The sequence below is a fragment of the Rhinatrema bivittatum genome, chromosome 2 (genome assembly GCF_901001135.1).
Source record: "Rhinatrema bivittatum chromosome 2, aRhiBiv1.1, whole genome shotgun sequence".
Lineage (NCBI taxonomy): Eukaryota > Metazoa > Chordata > Amphibia > Gymnophiona > Rhinatrematidae > Rhinatrema > Rhinatrema bivittatum.
The window spans coordinates 208,140,817-208,157,370 of NC_042616.1; the positions used below are offsets into that span (position 1 = coordinate 208,140,817).

Genomic DNA, 16,554 nt, shown 5'->3' on the forward strand with positions numbered 1-16,554 from the left:
TGCCATTCAAAGGGCATGAATCCTAATGCTCGAGTGAGTCACAATGTAGCCATTCTGTCTGCATACCATTACCCAGTCATTCAAATCCTTTTCCATTCCATCAAAAGGTGCAATTTTGAAATGTAAGGCTTTCTTTAACTTTGGCATTTCAGGCAGCTTTTCTTCATTTTTTCTTCAGTCTCTGAGTTTTTCACTGATGTCAAATTCTCTTGCAGCTGTACAATTATTGGTCTCCTTTGCATGTTCAATAATCTTCAGTTTCAGCGACGCAGTGTAAGACGCTCTCTCTCTTCTCAGAGCTCATTTTCCTGAGGGTAATATGACATTATTCTAATGGATGTCCCTGCTTTCTGAATCCTCCCTCCCTCCCTCCCTCGTGTCTGTCCCTAAGGTCAGAATCCTTCCTTCCCTCCCTCATGTGTGTTCCTGCTGTCAGAATCCTTCCCTCCCTCCCCCATGACTGTCCCCCCTATCATAGTTCTTCCCGCCTCCCGATTCCTTAACTCACCCACTGCTATCTGGACAACGATGGCACTTGCATTTGCTCAGAAATGTCCTCCCTCCTCCCCCGCAGTGTCCCAATGTAGCAGTAGGACACTGTCTCTCCCTAAAACTTCTCTGGATCCTTTAACTCAAACACTCACTGCTGCTATGAGGATGACGACAAACATTTGGTCGCTTAGGCTGTCCCCCCTCCTCCCCAGGGTGTGTCCCAGTGGTGCGCTTTGAACCACATGTTTCTAAGTGCACCAATCAGACCCTGGCTTGGGAGGGGGAGGATGCACCTGTGCAACTGCAAGAGCGTCATTGTCCTCATAGCAGTGGGTGCGTTAAAGGATCAGGCAGAAGAGCGTGCGAATGATTCAGTCATGCATCTTGCATTATGATACCGGCATTAATATGGATTAACCCGTGGATAAGATGACCGCGATTTTAAGGATCGATTTTTGGGGTAAAATTTTTTGACTTATACACGAGTACATATGGTATTTTGTCACTTTTTATTTTAAAGTAGAACATAACCCACAGCTATCACCTAGATTATGCTTTCCTTGTAAAGGTGTAGCTAAGATACAGTTTTATGTATCATCTTTCAAGCAGGCATACTCCCAAATTCTTTTGTAATAACAAATTGCAATGCAGTAACTTGGTACCCTTGAACAGATAAGGCTTAGCAACTCTGACTTCATTTTCTTTTTTTTCTTTTTCTTTTTTTTAATAATTCTTTATTTATAGCCTTTAAAATTTTTACAAACCAATACAGTTGATAACAGAAACAGCAGATATCTCACATAATCCAAAAAAATTGCAAAAAACACCAACAGGAATAACAAAAACCACATCGTTATAATGTATGATATCTAAAACAAAAAATAGCATTCAATGATTCTAATACAGGCTCGATATGGGAGTCATAATACCATTAATTCTAGAAGGTAAACAATAAGATTAAGCAGTATGAGACACCTACTATTCTAATATCATGGCTCTGGGGATGATGTGGTTTGTCTTTTAGACTCTATGAACCCTCCGGTGTAAAGAAAATATTACATTCATCCCTCTTTTTTTATTAAACAATTGCAGGGAAATCATAACAGAAAAGTATATCCCAATGCTATTACTTCCTGACAAAGATTTAGAAATGTTTTTCGTTTTTGCTGTGTTGCTAAAGCTAAGTCAGGAAATATTTTAACAATAGTCATAGTAACTGATAGGATATTTCCTAAAGTAAACTTTCATAATTTTATTTACTTCATGATTCATAAGCAAAGAAATTGACAAAGTGCCTTTATCTATAACCACCAATTTGGAATTTTCTAAAAAATTAGTTAAATCCACTTGAAAAGGAATATTTGAATCTCTATTTCTAGACAGAGGTAAAAAATAACAGGTATTTACTACAGGCATATCACTATCAGAGAAACCTAAGACCTCCACAAAGAATTTCTTTAATGTATTATATGGAGTCTCTCCTACTATACGAGGAAAATTTAACAGATGTAGAGTTATTTTCGAGAGACTCCATACATCTATCCAACCTTAATCGATCTTTAGCAATGGCGGCCTTGAATTCTTGTGTCTTTTCCTCCTTCTTCTCTATTAGGGAAACCCTAATAATTGTCGCAGTTAATTTCTTCCCTATAGCAGAAATATCACGATGTTGTTCATCACTGGCTCGGCTCAATTTCTGACAAGCAATTTTCATATCAGATCTGAACCTTACCACCAAATCCCAGAGTCCATCTAGGGTCACGGGGGTCTTCCCGTTATACTGTTCTCTCCCATACCTGCTTCACCACATGATGGAAAGTCCACAGTACTGCCTCCGACTAGCTGTTCCAACCTCAGCCATTCTTCCACTCTCTGCTCCTCCCTCTCAGTGGATTTCGTGCTGAGGTCTGTGGCCGGTGGCATTGACAACCATGGGGTCTCCAGGCTTACGCTCCCTTCGGCTTCGTAGGCGACCCCGGACTCAGTAGCATTTCCTGGGTCAACTCCGACTTCTCCTCTGTTTTCCCTCTGTGCTGGTGGCCTCCTCAGATCGGGGCTCAGCGATGCCTCCTCCAGGAGCACAAGAGACTCTCCCTTGCCGCTCGGCCCAATGGGTTCCTCAGCTTCTGGTCTGGTAGGTGTAGTTAGAAAATGAATAATTTTTTGTTGAATCGGTGAGGGTAATGGCTCCATTGGATATACCCTCACCTTTCCTTTGCGTTTAGAAGGCATAGTGAAAATTTCTTTTTAGAAATTAACAAGAAATTTTGCCGTGTTCTTCCCAGCGTCTAACTCATGCTGCCATGACTCTGATTTCATTTCTGTATGGAAGGATGGATGTCCTAGTGAAGGAGTGGCAAACTTTGGATCTCAAAAGCCACACATAATGTACATGATGAGATAGATTTACATGTGTTGCCTCCATTGTATGTAAATATATCTCATATATACTCATTATGCATATCCAGAAAACCAGGCCTGTTTGTAGCTCTACAGGACCAGATCCCTAGTATTTAAAGTATTGGTCTGGAAGCCAGGAGGTTATGGTTCTAATCCTGATCCTACACTCATTATGACTTTAGCCAAATCACTTTCTCACATTGCCTCAAGAACCCACTTAGATTGTAAGCTCTTTGGAGAAGAGTCTCATTGTACCAGTATGTAATTTGGTGTAAAGTACTCTGATTTCAGCTAGCATACAAATACAGAAACAACATAAAAATCTCCTATATAAGGGGAGAACAGTTTGCTGCGCTCCACATTCGGCCGGGACATCCACCTACCCCCGATCCCGGAAGCCAGAGGGAGGAGCCGAAACACGCCTCAAAGGCGGCGTGCCTGTGAGTACCATCGGGAGAACAGTTTGCTGCGCTCCACATTCGGCCGGGACATCCACCTCCCCCCGAGCCCAGAAGCCAGAGGGAGGAGCCGAAACACGCCTCAAAGGCAGCGTGTTTCCGGCGCACCGCCGCTGCCGGCGCGCGGCCAAGCCGTGCGCGCTAAGGGGTGCGCACGGCTTAGACCAGCTTTGGCCGGATTTGCTGGATTGTTGGGCAGCTCTGTTTTCGTTTCCTGAGACATTGGAAAGGTTTGCACAAGTCAGTGCCGGCGTCTAGTTGTGAGTATGCCACCTAAGAGGAAGGGGAAAGTAAGGGTTTTCCCGCAAGATCCCTTACCTCCTCTTCTCCAACTAGAAATTGACCGATATCTGACGCAGCTGGAGAAAATAGAGAGTTCCAATGAACCCGTTGGAAGCCCTATAGAAGGAGAACTAGGGGCTTCCTTGGAGGAGGCCTCTTTAAGTCCGGATGCACGACCGCCTCCCGCTCAGCGCGGCGCAGATGGAGAGCTGATTGAGACATCTACCTTGGGAGAGGAACGAACTCCGGCTCCTGAAGGAATCAGCTCAGTGTTGGAATCAGTAAATGAGGAAGAAGCTGGAGTGGCAGCAGTTCAACATCAAGGAGTCCTCAATACTGAAGGTCCAGAAGCTACGAGGCCAGAGTACAGCAGGCCAGAGACGGTAACTTTAGGTGCTATCTGGGACTTGGTTAATGGTTTAAGTGCTACTATAGATAGACTAGAAAAGAAAATTGATACAGTTTCCCTAAATGTACAACAACAATTTCAAGGTGTACAGAATCAGACAAGTGAAGTTGTTACTAAAATAGAACAAATAGAAACAAATGTGAAATCATTACAAAGTGTGAGTAATTGTTTAATAAAGGATCAATTAACCTGTTCTAGAAGATTAGAATACATAGAAAATAACATTCGTCATTTAAATGTACGAGTTATGAATTTCCCTAAAATTGCGGGTGAAATCCCTTTTCAAACCTTTAAGAGGTATTTAGTTGAGGTTCTGGGGTTTACAGAAAAAAATAATATGTTATCACTTAATTCCTGTTTTTTTGTTAAGAAAAGAACCTCAACAGCTACCCCAATAATTCCAGCTAATTTGACAAGTTTTTTGGAGGAATCTTCAGTACAAATATTAGAAAGGGAAACCTTAATTGTTTCCTTTGTTTCCACGTATGATATAAGTAAACTGATGAAAAAATACTTTCAAAAGTTCCCTACGTTATATTACGGACAGGTTATTAAGATATTTCCGGACCTAGCGCCGATTACACGCAATAGAAGGCGTGAGTTCTTAGAATTAAGATCCAGAGTAATATCTTTAGGATACTCTTTTGTGTTGAAATATCCATGCTGTTGTAACATTAAGAGAGGAACTGATTGTTATGTATTTACACAGGTAGAACAATTACGTTTATTTCTAGAAGCACGGCAACCTGCGACCTCCTCCCCTGTAGATACCTAAAATCCAGGACTAGGAATGGAAAAAGCTGATTGTGCTATTAGATTATAGAAAAGGTTTTTTCTTTATTTATTTTCTCCTTTAATATTTCATTCCTTTAGTCTCAGGTTTCTAAATAGATTCCTAATGAATATAATGTTAAAATTGGAAGGTTATTCTTAAAGATTCATTTGTGTTGAAATAATTTGTGGTAAGAATAAATATTCGTAAATTTTGTTTACAAATAACAAGTGAATAATCTAGATAACCAGTGAAATATATTTTCATTCCAAGATTGAATGTAAGTATTTCCAAATTTGTAAATGTTGAAAACTATAAATAAAGAATTAAAAAAAAAAAAATCTCCTATATGTAAATCTAAAGCTCTAACACTATCTTTCAAAAGGGAAATTTTGATAAAATGAAGAAAATAGAAAAAAAACTGGAAGGTTAAGCATGTACAACAGGTGTGAACATTGTTTAAAAATACCATTTAGAAGTGCAGTCCAGGTGTATTGTACGCATTACGAAAAGTGGAAGGAAGGCTGAACAATTATCGGCATGGTTAAAAGGCAAGGTGAGTCTATTTTAGCGAAAAAATGTCCTTCAAAATTGGAAGAAGTAACAATCTGAATAAAATAGGAAAAAGCATAAGCAATGTTAAGTTAAAGGTAAAAAATTGATAAGATAGGCTAAGAGAGAATTTGAAAGGAAGTTGGCCATAGAGGCAAAAACTTGTAATAAAAGCTTTTTAAAATATATCTGAAGCTGGAAACCAGTGAGGGAGTCGGTTGGACCGTTAGATGATTGAGGGGTTAAAGGGGCTCTTACAGAAGATAAGGCCATCGCAGAAAGACTAAATGAATTCTTTGCTTCTGTATTTACTAATGAGTATGTTGGGGAATACTGGATCTAGAGATGGTTTTCAAGGGTGATCATTTGGATGAACTGAAGCAAATCACAGAGAACCTAGAAGATGTAGTAGGCGAGATTAATGAACTAAAGAGTAGCTAATCACCTGGACTGAATAGTATACACCTCAGGGTTCTGAAAGAACTAAAAAAATAAAATGTCAGATCTATTTATTTATTTTTATATACCGACATTCAACACGTTATCACGTCGGTTTACATGGAACGAGTTGAGTTGCTTACATTGTGACAGGGTGTGGTAACTGGGAGAACATAATGTAACAGGGGGAGAAAAAGTTAACTTGCAAATGGAGAATAACTTTGGGAGGGAGGTTTCTTTATGAACATTTAGGTACATGGAGGTTTAACCTTCTACGTTATTCTGTTACACTATTTCAGTGAAGAAAGGCGTGGAATGGGAGGTAGGGGATGGGAAGTTGGGCATTTGAAGATGGAGATGGACTGGAGAGTGGAGGGGTGGGTTTGAGGGTGTGTGGGGGAGGAGAGAGGAAAGGTTGAGGGGTGGGGGGGAGTGGGTGTGAGTGAGATGGGTACTGGTTGTCAAAATTTGTAAACTATCATTAAAATCGTCCATTCTATTTCATAATACTTCTATTTCATAATGCTTCTATATCGCTCCATGGTGAGACCGCACCTTAAATACTGTGTACAATTCTGGTTGCCGCATCTCAAAAAAAGATATAGTTGCGATGGAGAAGGTACAGAGAAGGGCAAACAAAATGATAAAGGGGATGGAACAGCTCCCCTATGAGGAAAGGCTGACGAGGTTAGGGCTGTTCAGCTTGGAGAAGAGACGGCTGAGGGGAGATATGATAGAGGTCTTTAAGATCATGAGAGGTCTTGAACAAGTAGATGAGAATCAGTTATTTTCACTCTCGAATAATAGAAGGACTAGGGGGCATTCCATGAAGTTAGCAAGTAACACATTTAAGACTAATCGGAGAAAATTCTTTTTCACTCAATGCACAATAAAGCTCTGGAATTTGTTGCCAGAGGATGTGGCTAGTGCAGTTAGTGTAGCTGGGTTCAAAACAGGTATGGATAAGTTCTTGGAGAAGTCCATTAACGGCTATTAATCAAGTTTACTTAGGGAATAGCCACTGCTATTAATTGCATCAATAGCATGGGATCGTCTTAGTGTTTGGGTAATTGCCAGGTTCTTGTGGCCTGGTTTTGGCCTCTGTTGGAAACAGGATGCTGGGCTTGATGGACCCTTGGTCTGACCCAGCATGGCAATTTCTTATGTTCTTACCTGAAGACTGGAGGATGTCCAAGGTAACCCCAATATTTAAAAAGGGCTCCAAAGATGATCTGAGAAACTATAGACCAGTGATCCTGACTTCAGTGCTGGGAAAAATAGTGGAAACTGTTCTAAAGTAAAGTAAAGACATGGTTTAATTGTACACAGCCAGCATGGATTTACCCAAAGGAAGTCTCGCCTCACAAATCTGCTATTTTTTTTTTTAAAAGGTGGATAAACATGTGGATAATGATGAACCAGTAGATGTAGTGTATTTGGATTTTCAGAAGGCGTTTGACAAAGTCCCTCATGAGAGGCGTCTAAGAAAACTAAAAAGTCATGGGTTAGGAGGCGATGTCCTTCCATGGATTGCAAACTGGTTAAAAGACAGGAAACAGAGAGTAGGATTAAATGGTCAATTTTCTCAGTGGAAAAAGATAAACAGTGGTGTTCCTCAGGGATCTGTACTTGGACCTGCGCTTTTCAATATATTTACAAATAATCTGGAAAGGGATACAAGAGTGAGGAGATCAACTTTTCAGATGACAGAAAATTATTCAGAGTAGTTAAATCACAAGTGGATTGTGATAAATTGCAGGAGGACCTTGTAAGACTGAAAAATTGGGCATCGAAATGGCAGATGAAATTTAATGTGGACAAGTGCAAGGTGTTGCATATAGGGAAAAATAACCCTTGTTGTAGTTACACGATGTTAGATTCCATATTAGGAGCTACCACCCAGGAAAAAGATCTAGGCATCATAGTGGATAATACATTGAAATTATCAACTCAGTGTGTTGCAGTAGTCAAAAAAGTAAACAATGTTAAAGGGAATGGTGAATAAAATAGCGAATGTTATAATGCCTTTGTATCACTCCATGGTGAGACTGCACCTAGTGTGCAGTTCTGATCATCATATCTCAAAAAAGATATAGTTGCACTGGAGAAGGTACAGAGAAGAGTGACTAAAATGATAAAGGGAATGGAATGGCTCCCTTATGAGGAAAGGCTAAAGAGGTTAGGGATGTTCAGCTTGGAGAAGAGTCAGTTGAGGGGGGATATGATAGAGGTCTATGAAATCATGAGTGGGTAGATGTGAATCAGTTATTTACTCTTTCAGATAATAGAAGGACTAGGGGGCACTCCATGAAGTTAGCAAATAGCACATTTAAAAAAAAAATTGGAAAAAATTATTTTTCACTCAACGCACTATTACGCTCTGGAATTCATTGCTAGAGGATGTGGTTAGGGCAGTTAGCATAGCTGGGTTTAAATAAAGGTTTGGATAAGTTCGTGGAGAAGTCCATAAACTGCTATTAATCAAGTTGACATAGGGAATAGCCACTGTTTCTGGCATTAGTAGCATGGGATCTACTTAGTGTTTAGGTACTTGCTAGGTACGTGTAACCTGGATTGGCCACTGTTGAAAACAGGATGTTAAGCTTCATGGACCCTTGGTCTGACCCAGTATGGCAATTTCTTATGTTCTTTGTAGGGACTGCCATATGAGGGTCTTCTTAGTTGGAACAGATATTTATTTACCTTTAATCATAAACCTGATTTTTTCTTTTTCTAGTCTGTACTGACTAAACAACAGAACACCTTTAAGATTGAGCTGAAGCGCGTGGAGGATGAGCTCTTGATTCGCCTGTCAGCTGCAGAGGGCAGTTTCTTGGGTGACACAGAACTGGTGGAGAAACTTGAAACAACAAAATGCACAGCAGCAGAAATACAATGCAAGGTAAAACCATGGTGTTTTGAAACAAAGTGGGGTGATGTAGAGTTTAAACAATGTAAATTGCTCAGTTTTTATTGCTGTTGTTTCTGCCTGAATTGTTGACCATAATGTCTTTAATAACCACCTTTGATTGCCTGCTTCTGACTCTTATTCAACACCTCGCAGATGTTAGTATTGCAGGGTTGCTTTTTGTAGGCTTCATCTTATCTTCCACAAAAAAAAAAAAATTCAATAGTGAAGTAAGAAACAAATGCATTACTGTAAATAGAGTACTGTTCAGGGGAAATATGTTGCCTGTGTCTCACAGTTTTCTCCAGGTCAGGGAGCAGCAGGTTGGCTCCCACCCTTTTTAAGTGGTGGGCGCTGGCTCTCATGATGCTCGTGAAGCATCAGGTAGGGTCCAGTGGGACTCCTCGTGTTTATTCCATCTGATTACTCCTCAAGGCAGCAAGTGCTGCCACAAGGGCTTTTGGCACCTCTGGGAGCAAATAACCATGGTTTTAATATGGACATGCCATGCAGCTATATCCTTATTTTCTTGAATTTGCCAGATGGAGCAGTTTACAGTATCATAGGTGACTTTCCTGAAGGCAATAACATGACTGAACAAGACTGGAGAGATGTACTCCTTTAAGAACACAGAATTTCCAGAAGCATTCTTTTCGTCCAATACTTGTTTTTAAAGGCTGGGGAATGTGTGTGTGAAGGGGAAGGAGGGAGTGTGTATATGGCTGCTGGTCTGGGAGTATGTGCTTTGGTGGCTTCAGTCTTACCTAGCAGACAGAATTTCTCAAATGTGTCAAGGGGGGAGGATAGTTTTGGCTGGGAAAACTAGTTTGGTGGGGATGCTGCAGAGGTCTTCTATTTCCTTAGTACTGTTTAATTTGTACCTGCAACCTCTAGGCACAGTACTGTGAGCCATGGGAATAAGGACTCAAATGTATGCAGATAGGGGTAGATTTTAAAAGGTTGCGCGTGGGCGTACATGTGCGCGTGCGCTACCCGGCGCGTGCACATGTACACCCAATTTTATAACGTGCGCATGCAGGCGCGTGCAAGTTATAAAATCAAGGGTCGGCGCTCAAAGGGGTGCACTATTGTGCACCTTGCACGTGCTGAGCCGCACTGCCTTCCCCCGTTTCCTTCCTCCTAACCTGACCTTTCCACCCCTTCCCCTTCCCCCCCCCCAGCCCTACTCTAACCCTCCCCCAAAATTTTTATTTTACGTTTTGCGCCTGCCTCTGGGCAGGTGCAAGTTGGGCGTGCCGGCCAACTGCCGGCGCACAATCCCCGGCACAGCGGCAAATATGGCCGTTGTGCCGGGAGCCTGTCCCCGCTCCGCCCTGGACCGCCCACGCCCCACCCCCTCCACCCCATTTTTCAAGCCCCAGGACTTACATGCGTCCCGCGGCTTTACACGTGTCGCCAGGCCTTTTTAAAATAGGCCCGGTGCGCGCAAGGCCAGTTACGTGTGCAAATCCTCCAGATTTACGTGCATAACCTTTTTAAAATCCAGCCCATAATGAGCAATTTATGTTTCCAGTGGGATCTGACTTTGACAGTGCTATTGGACAGTGCTTTTGAATGTTTGACAGTTTGTCTGCAGACCATAGATGAGTGGTTCATTCTGAATAAACATAATACTGGAATAACAGAAATCCTGTGGGGTCAGTCTGAGGGACTTCCCTAAGGATACATGACTGGTTAGGTTTAAAGGCATAGGTCTTGAAATCATTACACAGGATTTAGGGGTTATTTTGGATGTACAGCTCTCAATGAAGCCCCAGATTCAGGCAATACTTACGTTGTCTCTCTAGAAACTAATACATAGTTTAAAATATATTCTTACCACTTCAGATTTTTGAACAGTAGTTCAGTCCATTTTTTTAATTTGATTTATTTGATTTATATTCTTCTTTTGGTCATTCAATGTGGATTACATTCAGGTACCTGCCTTATCCCAGAGGGTTTACAATCCTAAATTTGACCCTGAGGCAATGGAGGGTAAAGTGACTTGCCCAAGGTCACAAGGAGCGGCAGTGGTTTCCCCGCTTCGTAGCCTGCTTCTCTAACCACTAGGTTACTCCCCCACTCCATTGTATGTTGTGCTATAGATTGCTGTAATGTGCTATATGGTATGTGTTTTAATATTGTAATCCACCCTGAACTATTGGTCTGAGTAGGGCAGAATATAAATATTTTAAAATAAAATAATGTAGGGGGGGGGGGGAGCATAGGGCATATATGTTGGCGTCTGTGTGTGTTTCTGCTGCCAGTTTCTCCTGCTGTGCTTTTTGCGTGTCCAATTTCAATCTGAACATGCGTAGACAATTTACATGCATACATTTTCTACACATGGAATTGTATGCATTTTTAGTCCTGGCTGCAGAATTCTGTGTGCATGATTTCCTTCTATTCTGTCCTTGCCACATGTCACACTGCCCAACCATACAGATACCTGAACTCTAGTTCAGCTTCATACATGAATTCAGTCTCGATTCTGAAATTCCAAACAATAAGAAAAATCTAACTGGAAAACAGAGAACTTATTGGAAGAAGAAATGGAAATAACTGACACATAGTGCAGAGATTGTTATAGCTACATTGATACTTTCTTTGAATACTTAGGTTGAATCAGTGTGAAAAAAGCAATGCTTCCTGTGAGTTCTAAGAAAGATATAACAGGAACTGCAGGAAAATCTGAGAGCTAATGACACAAAATGGAGGGTCCTCATACAGTTAACCAAATGTCCCAGAACATACTGCTTCTTGACCAAATAGAGAAAAGGTTACACAACTTCTGCTGATTAATACATAAAGTGCTAATGCAGTTTTCCTTTGCAACTACTGGATGTGTATACAGAACACCTGGAACCACAAATTTTATATGCATAAACAAAAAAGAACACAAGCAGATAGCATCCATCATAAAGCATTTCTATAGTATTTCACTGTAAAGAAAAGAAGTCCTAAAAATGCAACTTACTATCCCACTTTGAGGCACCACTCACAATCATAACAAACTGTTAACAAAACAAATTCTTTGTTTCACATTAATCTTTAATCAGTGTTAAAAATTAATTGCTCATCTGAATTCTAGCACTAGCAAATTTGGAAGAGAATGTTTCCTGCATTTGTTTTGTATAGTTTAAAATGAACACTCACTATACCAGCATCATTTATTTGATCACTCATATAGTGAAATTTGCATTCTTGTTGTCTCTTCCACTTTTATCTAATTGTCTTGCTACAAACTTATAGGAGCACTATGTTATTGTTTATATAATAATTGTGGTAATGTAGTCCTTGCTTATTTTATTTCTGTTACTGTCATTCATTCAGGTGACTGAAGCAAAGGAGAATGAAATAAAAATTAATGAGGCCAGAGAGCATTATAGACCAGCAGCTGCAAGAGCCTCTCTTCTCTATTTTGTTATTAATGATCTTAGTAAAATCAACCCCATCTATCAGTTCTCGCTGAAGGTAATACTACATTTGATAATCTTTGTTCAATCCAAGTACCACCTGACTGACTTTTTTTATTTATTAAAATTGACTGAATTAAGCCCCAATATGCCTTGCTCAAATGCCAGATGTTACAATTTGTAATGCAGATGTATATTTCTTTTGCAAATACCAAGGTGGTTGGGCCATGTCCCACTCAATATTGATAATGGAGCACTTGGAAATGCTATCCCCTCCCTCAGCTGTCACCTTGGTTTGTTGTGGAGGAGAAAGAGGCTTGATGGAGGGGGAGCATATGAGGATTCAGGGAGGAATGGGTTAAGAGATCAATGGATCTTCAAAACAAGCATTGCATTTCTAATTTTAAATCTGTATGTGTCTGCTGCTGATTGGCTGCCTGCCCCGGGAAAACATGGGAAGGGGAGGTCACTGGAAAGAGATGTAATAAAGGGGAGTTGGTTACTTCCCTCTCCTTTTGCTCTCCCCAGCGTTTAGAGCATAGTCAGCTAGTAATATGGTTCCCAGTCTCTGGTTACTCCCTCTGAACTCCACTTGCCCTGCAGGATCGCGCCCATAGAGCATACTCTCCTTAAGGAATTTAAGGTGGACTAGGCGTCTAGCCTGGTTCTGCACAGATTATATAGGGGAATACTAGGAGCACTACCTCACAATAACCTAGCGTAGTAAAGGCCACACAAGGACCCCCTCACTTGTGTCTTTCTCTGCTATATGTACACACTACTTGATTAGGCCAATAAATTATCTACCCCTATATAGCAGCATGAGTCCAAAGAATAGGGGCTACTTAGCTCCAGCAGATTATAGGAGACAGATTCAGCTACTAACAGGAGCCACATCACTTGTCCACTACACTGCCTCATGATTATGCACCTCTGTCTTCTTGAAGCCTTCTCTAACACCATGTCAGCTGCTGTGTGCCAACTGAGGAGGAGTGAGGGTGTTATGTAGGATAGAGAATCCCTACAGGCCGAGAAAAGACAGCTAGGAGGCCTGCTGTTGGTTGGGATCTAGTAGACTTGCACAGATTGGCTGCCACCCCTGTACTGGCCTGGGTTGTGGATCTGTATAATACCAGTTAGTTAGGCATGATCAGATGATCCTTAGCTAACAAGTATATACAGATGAACAACCCAGGCCAGTACAGGGATGATAGCCAGTCTGTGCAAGTCTGCCTGGACCCAACCAACAGCATGCTTCCTAGCTGTATGCTCTTGGCCTGTAGGGATTCTCTATCCTACACAACTTCCTCACTCCTCCTCAGTTGACACACAGCAGCAGACAGGGTGTTAGAGAAGGCTGAAAGTAGATGACATATTTTGTTTAGTGTGAGACCTAAAAAGGGTTTGGACCACATTGCCTTTTAAATGGACTTAGGACACAAGTAAGGGGCCCAATGTAAAGTTTTTTTGGGGTGCTTAGTGTAACTTCACCTTAACACCACACAATATTTACATGTACAGTATATATTCTCTGGCCCTGCTACCTGTAGCTGCACATTTATGCTGCCTAGAAATGAACCAGACTTAGGGCTTTATGTACTTATCAAGTAGGCCTCTGACTAAAGACTTATGTCATGATAGCATTCAATGCTAGAGCCACAGAAAAGGCCCATTGTTTGGTCAGAGGTGTGATATATCTGCACAAAGGAAGAGGCTAATGGATTTTAATAGCTGCACTATGAGCTTCACATAGCTATACAACTTATTGGTCCTAACAGAGTGAAGACATAGCTACAGCACCTCTAGCCAAGCATTTCTATCCCTATTCCATCGCACAGCAAATGGAGATGTGCAATGCCTAGCTAGTGTCCATCTCACATACATGCCCATGTACCCAAGAGTTAGCTCTCTGGAAAAGCCAACAGGATCTAATAGTGAAGCTCCATAGTAAGAAGTTTCCTGTTTAGCTCTTGCTGTCTTCGTTGGGAGCATACAATGAGCTTTCAGTTGTAAGGCCTAGGCCATATGGTCTTGCAAGCCAGAAATGTGCCTAGTTGGAATGGCCAATGGCACTCTAGCATGGAAGGTCATGTGGGTCCCCAACCTTTTACCTAGTGAATGCGTAAGACAAAAATCACACAATGAAAAGACACAATCAGAAAGTGTTTTTTTAAAACCCGTGACCACTTTATTATACAACAAATGTCGTCAACAGATTCAAAGCAAGTCATGTCTTTGGTAATCACATTCTGCAAGGACAAGATATCAAATAGCATATGACATTGTAACTGAAATGAGCAGCACATTGAATGTAGACCTGTACATACATTGTTTCAAATGGCAACCCGACAAGCCCAGGAGAAGATACAGCAGCATGGAGGTCTGAGCCCCAGGGGAAGGCACAGCAGCATGGAGGCAGCATCAGGATGAGATGAGATGAGACACCAGCATGGAGGCAGCATCAGGATGAGATGAGATGAGACATCAGCATCAGGAGCAGGAGATCAGACCTGATGAGAAGAGAAAACAGCAGGACCGTGACTGTAGACTGCAGCAAGGAAGCTAGAGTACGGGCAGAGCATCAAGGAGGACATTAGAGTTGGTAGCAGGACAACACTGGCAGATAGTAGAGCATCCCCATCAGCAAGCCGGCACAGGTTCTCTGTAGTGAGGCCCAGCCTGGCTTGTTTCCATAAGTCTTATTACTTGCCAGTATATGTCACCATCTCTGCAGCATCATGCCCTTTGCCATGTCGTGGTTTGCCATTTGGGGATGGCATATCTTTGGGGGGCCTCCCCCTGGGGCATCTGTCAAGTTGGGAACTGCTGCAGGGCATGGAGTCCTGGGATGCTGGGGAAGGCACAGCTGGAGGCTTCAGCATACATTGGAGAAAGAGGGTTAAGATGCTGGTCAGATTATTAATCGATGTTGCCACTGATGAGAGCTTGCGTGTGGGCTGCCATCTCATTGCATAGGGCCTGGGTCTGACTGTTGACAGCCCTCCTCAGGTGCACTAGCTCTACCCGTATGTGGTGAAGGTGTACACCATGCCTCCTTTCCAGCCTCTCCAGCTGCTTATGCATCAAGGATTCTGTTGGTGTTGGCACTGGTGCTGTGCTGAATGTGGTTGGAGTTGCTGTTTTGGCCTTCAAACGTGGCATAATGGGGCTGGTAGGCTGCTCTGGCTCGGTGCCTGCTGCCTCCTGCTGGTGATGTGGTATGCTGGAGGTGGATTGTGCTGGAACAGCTGACTCCCACTGCAGGTTTGGGTCATCAATGAAGCCGGATATGTTAAGGCTTTCATTGAGCGGGCTTGCTGAGCCAAGGGGTGAGAAAGCATCTGCATCTGCTGAGAAGGCTGTTGCTGCTGCTGCTGCTCCTCCTCCTTGCTGAAGTGAGTCTGTACATCCATCAGTAAGGGGCCACGGAAAAGTGCTGCAGGTCCCTGGGGCTTGATGGCTGGGACTGATGGAGTCCTGGGCAAGAGCTGTGGAAACAAAGAACACATAAGTATGAAGGCTAAGATGTACACATGGACCATTTTGCATCAGATGCACACTTTGCATCAATCAATGTGAGCATCTTATGCCATATTATGTGGAGAACCATAGCAGTCTTGCCATTAACAGGTGAGATGAACTTACCGGCTCTGGCTTTCATGGTGTCCAGCCACTCATCCATGCCTTTGAAGGCATCTGGTCCCAGCCGTTGGATGAGGTGCTCCTCTGTTGGTGTCAGTATGATGGGACAAGGGGCTCCTCCTCCGGTCTGATGTATATACTTGTTGCAGTTAGCCACCTTGCTTTTTAGTTGCGCCTTGATGTTCTGTGGACCATCTGCTCTGCACTTCATTTCACGCCACTGTGCCTGGATACGGCCTAGGCAATCATGCACCAGATCTGACCCTTGGCTGCCTTCATTGTCTTGGCCACATGGTTGCCGAACAGCACTGCATAATTTTCCAGGACCTCTGCAATGATCATTTCATTGTCCTCCATGCTGAGCTTCAGAGCCCTCAGATGAGCGCACCTTGCTGCCTGGCTGCCAGAACAGGGTGCCACTTTTGTTTCCAGAGAGGTGTCATCCCTTTCCTCACTCTCGCTCCCACTGACCTCTCCACTCCGCCTCCTGCACCTGCCCTACCAACTGCCATCCCCTCTGCCCTCTCAGTCTATCCCTAGCTTGCATCCATACTCACCTTCCTATCCCCTTCCCACCTCCTCATATCCCTTCCCTCCTGCCTATCTCTACTCCTGTCCCTGTCCCTACTCTTACTGCTACTCCTAGCACTCCTGCTCTCATCCTCCCGTCTCCTTTCCCTATTCCCCCTCTCTTCCCTCCTCCTCTTCTTTCATCATGCCTCTCACACGCCATCCTCTCCACTCCTCCACACCACCGCCACGACCACTATCACTCCTCCTCACCA

General features: G+C 42.7%; 1 protein-coding gene across 1 annotated transcript in view; it reads left to right on the forward strand.

Annotated features, from left to right (window-relative positions):
• The window catches only part of DNAH11 (dynein axonemal heavy chain 11), a 725,796-nt gene that overhangs the window by 600,392 nt on the left and 108,850 nt on the right, over window positions 1–16,554 (forward strand). The window contains exons 67-68 of the mRNA XM_029589065.1: window positions 8,541–8,705; window positions 12,045–12,185. Coding sequence (XP_029444925.1) covers window positions 8,541–8,705; window positions 12,045–12,185 — 306 coding nt within the window. The remainder of the gene's footprint in view (window positions 1–8,540; window positions 8,706–12,044; window positions 12,186–16,554) is intronic.